Raw genomic sequence first — 12,239 nt, 5'->3', positions numbered from 1 at the left:
AAATTTTCAAATTTATATGGTCCACCACACTTTCCATTTTTTCCATACTTTCTAAGAATAGAACTCATTTTTTTTTGTAATCCTCTACTGCTTTTGGCGTGAATGACATGCAGGGCATGCACCAGACACCCAGGCTACTAAGCAGTGTCCGACTAATCTTTGATTTGCATATGTCATAGACATTGATGCATATGAGTTCAAACTTTACCTTTGATTACGTGCAATGCTTTGATTTATTAAGCTTTCTAATTGACCCATGTATGGAGTTTTTAGTCAGTTGCTCTCAAGCCAGTTGGCTTTAAAGAACTAGGCATAAAAACCCTTCAGACTTAATAGCTCAAGTAAAAAAGGCTACAAATCAAAACTATAATCAAGAAGCAAACTTTCTAAAAATCATTCTTTCTTTCTTTTGTTTCAACCTTTCTTTCCTTTTTATCCATACCATATAAAAAGCAAGTTTCTATTTCTATTTCTTATTCAAATCCTTTTAAAAGAAAGATTCCAAAAGAAAACAAAACTAAGAAAGGAAAGTATTCTTTCTAATTTTTTAAATTCCAAAATTAAAATATCCACTAACTTTCTTTCTTAAAATAGGAAAGCAACTTTCTTTTTAAGAATACCAAGTTCTTTCTAATTTGAAAAATTACTAAAAACAAAAAGAAAAGAAAATTTCTAACTTTAACTACAGAAAATATTAGAAAAGAAAGTTTCCAAAAGCTACCCCCATACTTGATTTATGCATTGTCCTCAAGGCATTAAAAATAGAAAGAAAAATATGAGAACTAAAAATAGAAAGGAGGGTACGTACCGTATTTTCTTAAGTAGAATTAGAATAGGAAGGTTCATGGAGATCCATGACTTCTTCCATATTCGGCTGTGACAACTCAATAAACGGCTTTAAACGTTGACCATTAACTTTAAAAATTTCACCATTGCTTGGATTTAGAACCTCGGCCGCACCATGAGAGAAAACTTTGTTAACCACATATGGTCCATCCCATTGAGACCTTAACTTACCTGGAAAGATATGCAATCTTGAATTGTAGAGAAGCACTTTTTCGCCCTCTTGAAATGATTTTCTCAAAATATGTTTATCATGAAAAGCTTTTGTCTTCTCTTTATAGATCTTTGCATTCTCGTACGCTTCATTGTGCAACTCCTCCAATTCAGAAAGTTGTAATCGCCTTTGAACACCTGCAGAAGACAAATCAAAGTTTAGTTTCTTAATAGCCCAAAAAGCTTTATGTTCCAATTCAACCGGGAGGTGACAAGCTTTGCCATACACAAGGCGGTAAGGAGACTGACCAAGATCAGTCTTGAATGCCGACCTATGAGCCCACAAGGCATCCACTAATCTAATGGACCAATCTTTGCGGTTTGGATTCACTGTCTTCTCCAAAATTTGCTTAATTTGCCTATTTGAAACTTCCACTTGGCCACTCATTTGAGGATGATAAGGGGTGGCCAACTTATGAGTAACACCATATTTCTTCATAAGAGCTTCAAACGGTCTATTACAAAAGTGCTTACCCCTATCACTAATGATGGCACGAGGTGTACCGAAGCGCGAAAAAATATTTTCTTTAAGAAACTTGACCACCACCTTGTGGTCATTGGATTTGCAAGCAATGGCTTCAATCCATTTTGACACGTAATCTACTCCTAACAAAATATACAAGTTCCCAAAAGAGTTGGGAAACGGACCCATAAAATCAATACCCCACACATTGAAGATTTCTACCACTAAGATCGGGTTGAGGGGCATCATATTTCGCTTTGTAACTCTACCTAATGACTGACAAGATCTACATGCCTTACAAAAATCAAAAGCATCCCTAAAAAGACTTGGCCAATAGAAACCACATTGTAAAATTTTGTGCGCGGTTTTCTTTGCACTAAAGTGGCCACCACAGGCTTGATCATGGCAAAAAGATAGAATCGATTGGTGCTCATGATTGGACAGACATCGTCGGACAATTTGATCCGAATAAGTTTTGAACAAATAGGGTTCATCCCAAAAGAAATACTTTACCTGTGAGTGAAACCGATATTTGTCTTGGTTGGACCAATGATCCGGTGTAGCACCTGTAACCAAGTAATTCACAATATCTGCATACCATGGCTCACTAAAAATAGCAAACAATTGCTCATCAGGGAAGTTTTCATTAATTGGACCTTCGTCATTCTTTACATTAGGAAGTCTAGACAAGTGATCGGCAACCAAGTTTTCCGTACCCTTTTTATCTCTAATCTCAAAATCAAACTCTTGAAGAAGTAAAACCCACTGAATGAGGCGAGCTTTAGCATCCTTTTTTCCAACAAGATACTTGATTGCCGAATGGTCCTTATAAATTATCACATGCGATCCAATCAAGTAGGACTGAAACTTCTCTAATGCAAACACAATCGCTAGGAATTCTTTCTCAGTAGTGGTGTAGTTGAGTTGTGCATCATTGAGAGTTCTACTTGCATAATAGATTACATGCGGTAATTTATTGAATCTTTGACCCAACACCTCCTATTGCAAAGTCGGAAGCATCACACATAATTTCAAACGGTTCGGTCCAATTAGGTGCTTGAATGATGGGAGCCGTAGTTAGCTCCTTTTTCAAACACTCAAAAGAATCGAAGCATTCTTTGAAAAACTCAATTTTTTGATCTTTTGGTAACAAGTTGGTTAGAGGCCTAGCATTTTTAGAAAAATCTTTTATAAAACGCCGGTAAAAGCCCGCATGGCTCAAAAATGATCGAATATCCTTCACACTTTTGGGCGGTGGAAGATGGACAATGAGATCCACCTTGGCTTTATCAACCTTAACTCCCTCTTTAGAAATCACATGACTTAAAACTATGTCATCTTTTACCATAAAATGACACTTTTCCCAATTGAGGACAATGTTCTTTTCTCTACTCCTTTCTAAGACCAATTTTAAGTGATGTAAACATTCGACATAGGTGGAGCCATGAATAGATAAATCATCCATAAAAACCTCTAAGAATGTCTCCACCATGTCAGAAAAGATACTCATCATGCATCTTTGGAAAGTTGCCGGTGCATTGCATAACCCAAAAGGCATGCGTCTATAAGCAAATGTTCCAAAGGGGCATCTGAATGTCATTTTCTCTTGATCTTCAGGAGCTATGGGAATTTGGTTATAATCAGAATATCCATCAAGAAAGCAATAATACTCATGACCCGCTAACTTTTCTAACATTTGATCAATAAAAGGCAAAGGAAAGTGATCTTTCAAAGTAGCAGCATTAAGCTTTCGGTAGTCAATACAAACCCCCCACCCCGTTTGAATGCGAGTTGGAATAGGCTCATTGGTGGCGGATTGTATAACCGTGACTCCCGACTTCTTAGGCACTACTTGGACGGGACTCACCCATTGGCTATCCGAGATGGGATAAATGATCTCATTTTCTAACCATTTTAAAATCTCTTTTTGGATGGCTTCCTTCATCACAGGATTAGCCCTTTTTTTATGTTCCCTTGAGGGTTTGGCACCTTCAACGAGATGGATGTGATGTTGCACAATCGAAGGGCTAATTCCTTTGATGTCGGCCATTGTCCAACCTATGGCTTCCTTGTTATCTTTTAGCAATTTAATGAGTTCCTCCTCTTAAGGGGAGGTTAGGTCCGCAGCAATTATTACAGGCAAAGTACAATTATCACTCAAAAATGCATAACGTAAATGAGAAGGCAAAGGCTTCAACTCCAACTGTGGCGCTTCTTCGATTGATGTCTTTGGAAGAGATGTTGCGAGTGGTCCAACAGGCTCCACGTTTTGGATGGCAAAAGCTTTGGAAAAGAAATCATCTCCTCCATCATCTCCTAGTGCATCCAAGCATTCTTGGAATCCTGCATCCAAATCAATTTCAAAGTTAGAAACAATATCATCAGGAAAGGAATGCAACATATTGATTTCTTCATGAAAATTTGGTTGCTTACCCAATCTAAAGACATTAAAATCAACCGATGTGTTTCCAAAAGACAATTTCATTAATCCATTTCTACAATTAATTAGAGCGTTGCTAGTGGCAAGGAACGGCCTACCAAGGATGATAGGAATTTGATCCTTGATATTAGCAACAGGCTCGGTATCTAACACAACAAAATCTACGGAAAATAAAAATTCACCTACTTTAACTAACACATCCTCAACCATCCCTTTGGGTGTTTTAATTGATCTATTCGTCAATTGAAGAGTGTGGTGGTTGGTTTGAGGTCTCCTAATCCTAGTTGCTTAAATACAGAAAAAGGCAAGAGATTTACACTTGCACCCAAATCCAAAAGAGCATGTTCAATATTTGTGTTACCAATAGTGCAAGAAATAGTAGGACATACTGGATCCTTATACTTAACCACCATTTGTTGAGACAAGATGGAACTTATATTTGCGGCCAAGAAAGCTTTCTTGGGCACATTAGTTGTGCGCTTTTGTGTGCACAAATCTTTCAACACTTTGGCATAAGTAGAGACCTGAGAAATCGCATCTAATAAAGGAATGTTAATTTGCACTTGTTTAAACACATTTAAAATTTTATCTATGGCATCCACCTTCTTATTATTAGCAAGTCTCCTTGGAAAATGAGCTTTAGGAATGAAATCTCGTGCAGGGGGAGAAGTTACCTCTTCTGGACTTACCTGTTTGGGCTCCTCTTCTGAGCCTGTGGAGGAAAGTTCTTCACTTACCTCCTTTGGAAGATCTTGCGCATTTTTAGAAGGTTCAGATCTGACCTCCTCCTTGTGGTAATCTCTACCACTCCTTAAAGCATATACGGCATTACATTCGTTGGAGGGCTCTTGCGGCGGCAAAATTGGTTGAATGGCATTCAACTGATTTGGCGGTACCTGTTGATTCACATTCATATTCACGTTCCTTGGATTAGGAACGGGTTGACTTGGCATCTTCCCCTTTTCCCTCTCATGCAACGCCATGGCAAGTTGGGAGATTTGCTTCTCCATATTGTGTTGGCTTGTCATGAAAGTGCTAGTGAGAAGTTCTATGCTTTTTTCTAAGGAAGCTATGCGTGCCGACTCTCCTTGTTTTTGAAAACCCGGCGGTTGCTGATTTGAAACATTATTAATCATGGGGTTTTGAAAACTAGGAGGGGAAGCGGATGGCCGAACAAAAGTGGGAGGGAAGGTGGGCCTAGGTTGGCCGAATTGGCCTTGGCCTTGGAAATTAGATGGCCCACCTTGATTCCAAGAAAAGTTAGGATGATTTCTCCATCCCGGATTATAAGTGCTAGAATAAGGATTATTAGCATAAAGAGCACTCACATTTTCATTAGAATTACCAAATTTAGCAAGAGTTGGACACTCTTCCATGACATGGTCCGTGGCTTGACACCAATTACACATGGGAACACTATGTTTAATTTGATTGACTTGTGAAGGTCCTTTAACAACTATTGCTTCTAGCCTTTTGATTAAGCTATCAAGATGAGCCTATTTTGCTACGGCACCCTCAATTAGAAATCTCTTACTTGAAGTGGCTCTCTCACCGTCTTGAGTGGATTCCCACTCTCTTGTTTTTTCAGCCAAATCAAGTAAGAAGTTCCATGCCGCGGCCTCATCCGTAAAAGATGTAAAACCGTTAGGACACATGGACTCAAGAAGTTGCTTTGTTTGGTAATCTATGCCCTCATAAAAAATTTGGCATAAGTGCCACAAATCAATTCCATGGTGAGGACACTATTGGAGTAGGTCTTTGAACCTCTCCATAAACTTAGAAAATGACTCTAATGGCTTTTGTTTGAATTGTAAAATATCGTTCCTAAGCTTATTGGTTTTATGTAATGGAAAAAACTTTTTTAGGAAAGCGACGGCGAACTCCTCCCAAGTGGTGATGGAGTTTGTTGGTAAGCCATAGAGCCACTTCTTGGCTCCATCCTTGAGTGAAAACGTAATAAACCGCAACTTTACCGCATCATCGATAAGTTGTTGCAACTTAATCGGAGCACATACATCTTCAAACTCACGCAAAAATAAATAAGCATCCTCCGAAGGGAGGCCATGAAAATGAAGAAGCAAAGAAATAAATTGCGATTTTAGCTCAAAATTATTGCCCTGCGCAACCGGCAATCGAATGCAAGAAGGTTGCGCGGTTCGGGCCGGATAGAAGCGATCGCGCAAAATTTTGGGCGGCTCTTGTTCTTCCGCCATGACTACTTGATTTGGATTTGGTGTGATGTCTTCTGTCGTCTCTAGCCGGTTTGCCCTTTCTAGTCGATTGGCTGAGTTCCGCACCCAACCTACACTCATAAACACAAGAAAACCAAGTAAGAGAAATGGATAGGCAAGAAACCAAAATTATAACTAAACTAAAAATAACTACTAATTTAACACTTCGAATATTTAAGATTCTAATACAACTCTCTTCCCCGGCAACGGCGCCAAAAACTTGATTGAGAAATTAAATAACCGCAAGTGCACGGATCGTCTAAATACGGGTCGAACTCAAGGAAGAGAAATCTAGTTGTCAATCCTAGTTTTTTATCGATTAGAATACTAACTATGATATAATGTTGCCTGGAATGTACTCAGGATTTCCGTGGACTTAGACCTCGGAGCCAACACTATATATAAGCGTATATTCTATTCAATCTAAGAATCAAATTTAACTAAGATCTTTTTGATTTAAAATCCTAATTTAGGCAAAGTGTACCAAATTTTAATGATCTCTATTAACTACTTATCTAATTTAATTAGAAAACTAAATTCTAAGGGCTTAAGTAAATTGGAAAATTGCAAAAGTAATTTGGAATAGTGTAAAAACCTTAATTCAATATAAAAGATTACTTAGGGTTAGAATCCACCATGGGTTTGGATTAAATTGATTAATTAAAAAAACTCTTGAATTGGGTTGAAAATTCGATTAATTAGTCAATAAGGAATAAGATCAAAGGGATGTCATTCCTTATAAGTAATTAATCAAATCCACTCTCGAATTTACATTGATTATATAGAACTTTATATTTGTTAATCAACAATCATTGATACGAAAGGGGAAAGCCAATGGCATGAATGATTGGGATTTTCCAAACACAAAATCCTACACAATTTTTCAATTGAGTAGATTGATTTAATTGTAAATATTTCTCCTTCCCCATGGTTTCAACTAAACCCTAAGTAAATAGGATTTAGTTACTCATGAAGAAGGGAAGAAAAACAAAAATAAACGAGATAGAAGGAAGAAGAATTGCCATATAGAACTTGAAAGAAAATTAAACAAAAACTAATTACTTCTTCACTAACTTGAATTGAAACAAAATTACATCAAATTGAACTTAAAATAAATAACAAAAATTAAATAGAACTTAGTCTTTTTCTCCTCCAACTTTGGTTGAATCTTCCTCCTTCAAGCTTTAATGTCACCTTGAATTTGAATGGTGGATGATGATGCCTTGGATTGAGAGTTGAAAAGAAAAAGAAAAAGAAAGAACAAGAAAACCTAAGGGAGAGAGCTTGAGAGTAGTGGAGAGAAAAAGAGAGAATAGAGTGAAAAGAATGTCTTCTTTTTTTCCATATGTAGCTTTCTTCCCCTTCTATTTTTATCTCCAAGAAAAGACACAATCTTGGCATCTTTTTGTATTTTTGGCAACCCCACCTGTCTTTGGCAATTTCTGAAACTTTTAGTATTTGTTGGTAAGAACAAACTTACTCTTTTCTTTCTTCACAATTTCAGCAACTTAGCACCCATTTTTGGTAAGTTGTCTCTTCCTTTTTGACCTTCCAACGTAGGAATATGGGTTAAGATTTTGCTTGTATTATGTTTTTATCCATAATAATGCCCATAATGGCTGGAGTTAGTGCAATTTTAACATGAGAAAGTTGCCACCTTGGTGTAATCCCAACCATCCATTCGAATAAGCCACTATATTGATTAACTTGTACTCCTAATAATTCCCTTTAGGGTCATCCAAACCATCCATCCAAATGAAAATTTTGATAAAATCATTGGTGAGCAAAACCACTTTATGAGACCCACTTAATCAAAACCGTTCACTTGATTGGGTCACATTAGTTGCATCCCAATATATCATTTCCATTGATGGGGCCTACAATACAACTTTCATGGGCTGATCTAAACCGTTCAAAAAGTGGGGCACGACTCAACCAATTGGCTGTGCCTTTTAACTCAATTCCAATGGATGATTAGCTTTCCATTTAGTGGGCCCCAATGTTGATTAGGTACAACCCCCTAGATCATTCCATGAGTTATCCACACCATCCAATCGAAGGGCTGCAATACAAACTTCGGCGAGGATTTTCCAAGCTTTCATCAATTTCCTTGAAATTTCATCTTCTTAGCATATTTTCCTCGGATTCCCAATATAACCCTGAAACACAAAAAACAAAGAAAATACCTTAGTAGTACCGCTCTAAACATGATATATGCATGCTTTTCCTACCTATAATTCACACTTAAATGTGCTCATCATATAAACCTGGTTTACTATTTGCATTGTTCCTATTTGCTTTTGTTCATTATTTTTTTTATGATGCTAGCTCAGTCATGTCCTAGGTGAGTGTATTGATGTCATAACATAATTGTGCCAATGACAAAACATGAAAGTACTGTTTTCCACTCATTATTTTATTTTATTTTTTTAAAAAAAAGGGGAGGGGGTTTGAATCTAGTAATCTGTTCAGGATTCTAAATGAGAGGAGTCTAACTATTTAGGTACTAACTTTATTTCATAACTTCTTTATTCATGCAATTGGTTCAGGTCATTGGGTAATCATACTATAGAATTAATGTGTTCATGTTGAATGTTTATGTTAGAAATATTAGTTTTTTTTTTTTAGAGAACTGTGATAGTAAAATTACTTTAAAAATGACATGTTCACACAAAGAGGTTAAATGATGTATCTAGTTAAGTGATATGTATATGAGATGACTTTTCTCTCTATTTGAAAAATCATACTGTGTTGTCTTTAGTTTGGAACTAGATTTTCTAAAATATAAAACAAAGAAGGGAATAGGGGTATAGGCCTTTGTTTTGTCTTCTTGTTTAAGTTTTAAGCATGTTGGATTTTATATAAAGATAAATTTGTCTTAAGCTGAACTTTCATCCAGTTTTTACGAAAATAGAGCCAATTTTAAAGAAGTAACATGCTTTGGTTTGACAATATACTGATGATGGCATTGTTCTTATATTTGTCTGAACTGGTTCATTTCCTTTAAAATGACAATTTTAAAGACAATGCCTTTCAAAATTAATGGATATTTGGACTGTGTAAGCTGAGGAAGCTGTTGATTTTTGGGAACATGGTATATTTCCCTAAATTATATTATTGCGCATGTACAAGGAACAAGAATGTCCTCATTAATTCTATATTATTATACTCTATTATTATACTCTCAGCAATTTGATCTTAATTAGAAGCTACACTCACATCATATTAAGGATAGTCGTTGCACTTATGTCAGTTTTAGTTATTGAGGAACATAGAGGTACAAAAGCTATGAATGTATTTTTCCTTGATTCTATATTTCTATGATATTGATAATATGGTTAGGCTTAAAGTTATGATCATGTTATATGTAGCATCAGTAGTTACTTTCAGTTGGAATATTGTTAAGTGCCAAAATGTGATATCAAGAACGAATCTACCTGGAATTGTATATATATATATATATATATATATATATATATATATATATATATATATATCTTTGAAATGGATGCACCTTTAATTTTACATTTGCCTCCATTGGAAATATCTTTGAATGCATCCATACATTCTGTTGGGTGGTGATGGTATGGACTGAATGATGTATATGGAAATTGCGAACAGTGATGGAATGATCTTAAAAACTGTGTAGTTTAATGGATGTATTCTTATTCATTATATGAGTTGTTGGTGCTGTGTGTGATTGAGATAGTATAATTCTTGCAATTATATGGTCCAACATTTGTGTTTTCTTAGTCGCATGTAGTTTTTCTTAAAATTAGAGATCATAATTTTTAAATGCCCTTACACTTTAGGTACTCCATTCATCGAAAAGGCGATGACGGCGATAGCCCAAGCCCATTATTAGGGGACTTGCTCAGTCCAAGTAGCACTCTCCTCTCTATTTAAAAGACTTGCCCAAGTCTTTTAGATGTATATCATTTAAGACCTTAGTTTCCCCTATTCATTGCACGGGCGATGAAAAAGTCATCTAGAGCCGAACCCTTTGGAGACAAGCTTTGTCCCTTTAGAAAATCACCTTCATAGGAGACTATCTTTAGTCTCACAAGTTGCACCCCTACTAGTTGAAGGCCAACTTGGTCTGGCAGTTGCCCTAACCCTCTTTATCGTTGCAAGGGCGATGATAGGGATACTTGGAGCTCACCTCTCTTTTAGGAGACTTGCCTAGTCTCATTAGCATCCCTTCTTGTCTCTTCTTCTTCCAGAAGACATGCTCTGTCTAGATAACACCCTTTCTTAGAGTTACCAGTTTAGGAATCAATTCATTAGCATATGAGTCTGTCCTATCATCATAGGGGTTAGGATTCCATTCAACTTCTCATCAAGTCATGTGATTTTATCCAATCTTGCAAGGTATAGGATGTTGTCCAACACTTGCAGAGTCGTGATTCTGTCTATCCCCTGCAAAGCATAGGATGTTGTCCAACCTTTGCGGGATATCAGGAGTCTATCCTACCCTTATGATGATAGGATTCTGTCATCTTGAGTCAAAAACATCAAAAAATCTGAAAAACCAAAAAACTCAAAAATCTTGAGTCATCGTGAGTAGTAGGAGATCTGTTTCCGAACTACGTTGGCTTGATCCATTTCCACAGGGTACGTAGTGCAGCTTGGGATCCACATCCCAAGTCCAGCCAAACCTTTAAAAATAAACTTTTTAAACCTTCCAAAAATACAAAACTTCTCCAAAATATTTTTCAAAAAGATCTTCCCCTAGAGTTAGGAGTCTGTCCTAAATGTTTGGGGTGTTTTAGGGTTAGGAGTCTATTCTGATTGTGTTGGTATGGTGTGTCTTGTCGTGTGAGTGTCCCTAGAGTTAGGAGGCCTCGAGTCCTGGTCGGTTAGACATTTAGTCGAACCGATGGCTAGACTAGGAAGCATATAGTCAGCCCATGATTTTATTTAGGATGCACAGCCTAGTTACACATATGATGTAGGGCCCACCTGCATTAGCTTAAGGCTAATCAACTTGCATTAGTTAGGGCATATAGAGAGTCCTAAGAATTACAATTTACTTGAACTTAAATAATCGTACAAAAAGCTTTAAAAACCAGTTGAGTCTAGTGGATCGAGTCTAGGATAGCGGTTCTAAATGGTTAGGCATCGTAGTCTAGAATAGGTCATCAAACTACGTTGATTTTGATTCTTCCCGAGGCCGGGATACGTAGAGCAGCCAGGGTGGATGGCCATTCTGGTCCGAGTCAAGTATTGCATTAGAGTTTTAGGATTCGTCTTGTCGAGTCGTGTATAGAATTGAATTGTGTTGTGTGTTTTGCTGTGTTTTCTTACTTTCATGTACAGATCTTATACCTTTAGCTGTAGCATGTATGTGTTTGCAACCCAGAACTTAGACATCATTTAGGCTTGTCACTTAAAATCTAGCTACTCTTAGGTGACACTTCTTTCATTTATTTTGTGTTTGTTTATTATTCATCTCTGAGACATGTATGATTAGGTAGACGTCTTCTCAGAGATATATGTTCCCATTTCACATGACTTTCGCCCAAAACTCTTCAAAATCAATAATAAATAGCATAAGAGACCAGGTGCTTACACTTGGGCGGACGAGGTGCTCTTCGGACCTTCCAAATTCGTAACCAGGCATGAGCCTTTCTTTGTATCTCTGGTTATCCATTGCAACAGAGCACAATATGGGATCCAGGGCCCACTTCATTGGATGGCGACTCTCTTTTGTTTAGGGTACGTCTCGAATCCTGGCTAGTCCCCGAATCGAGAGGTATCTCACTTTCCATCGCCTCTCATGCTGTGAGAGGGACTTCTTTCGAGAGTTCCTTGGTAGAGCTCTCCATTCACGTGGATGATTCCAGAGAGAGACTTCTCGTGGGGGCTCGTCTCCCGCCTCTCTCGGATCGGGGTCCACACTACTGAATTCCCAGTAGGGCAACCCAAGAGGGGGGTGAATTGGGTAATTTAAAAATTTTGCCTTAATTAGGAAGGGTGTGTAAGATTAATCCTAGATTATTCTAACCCTTGTTCAAATATGCTTATGAGAAAATAAAGAAGAGGAATT

General features: G+C 37.2%; 1 protein-coding gene and 1 non-coding gene across 2 annotated transcripts in view; one reads left to right on the top strand and one right to left on the bottom strand.

Moving 5' to 3' along the window:
* Nucleotides 1-817: 817 nt before the first annotated feature.
* LOC143885890 (uncharacterized) overlaps nucleotides 818-12,239 on the bottom strand; it is a 56,596-nt gene continuing 45,174 nt past the window's right edge. Inside the window, exons 4-6 of the mRNA XM_077389931.1 lie at nucleotides 4,227-4,769; nucleotides 1,951-2,078; nucleotides 818-1,815 (exon numbers count right to left, since the gene is read on the bottom strand). Of these exons, the coding sequence (XP_077246046.1) occupies nucleotides 818-1,815; nucleotides 1,951-2,078; nucleotides 4,227-4,769 (1,669 nt within the window). The remainder of the gene's footprint in view (nucleotides 1,816-1,950; nucleotides 2,079-4,226; nucleotides 4,770-12,239) is intronic.
* LOC143886967 (small nucleolar RNA R71) lies at nucleotides 5,685-5,791 on the top strand. The gene has a single exon (XR_013253957.1). It is a non-coding gene; the product is annotated as a small nucleolar RNA R71 (small nucleolar RNA).

The sequence above is a fragment of the Tasmannia lanceolata genome, unplaced genomic scaffold (assembly GCF_043159265.1).
Source record: "Tasmannia lanceolata isolate RefF3 unplaced genomic scaffold, GAP_Taslan_0.1 ptg000011l, whole genome shotgun sequence".
NCBI classification, from domain to species: Eukaryota; Viridiplantae; Streptophyta; class Magnoliopsida; order Canellales; family Winteraceae; genus Tasmannia; species Tasmannia lanceolata.
The sequence above is the reverse complement of the archived record's forward strand: the minus strand, read 5'-3'. Positions and strand labels throughout refer to the sequence as shown.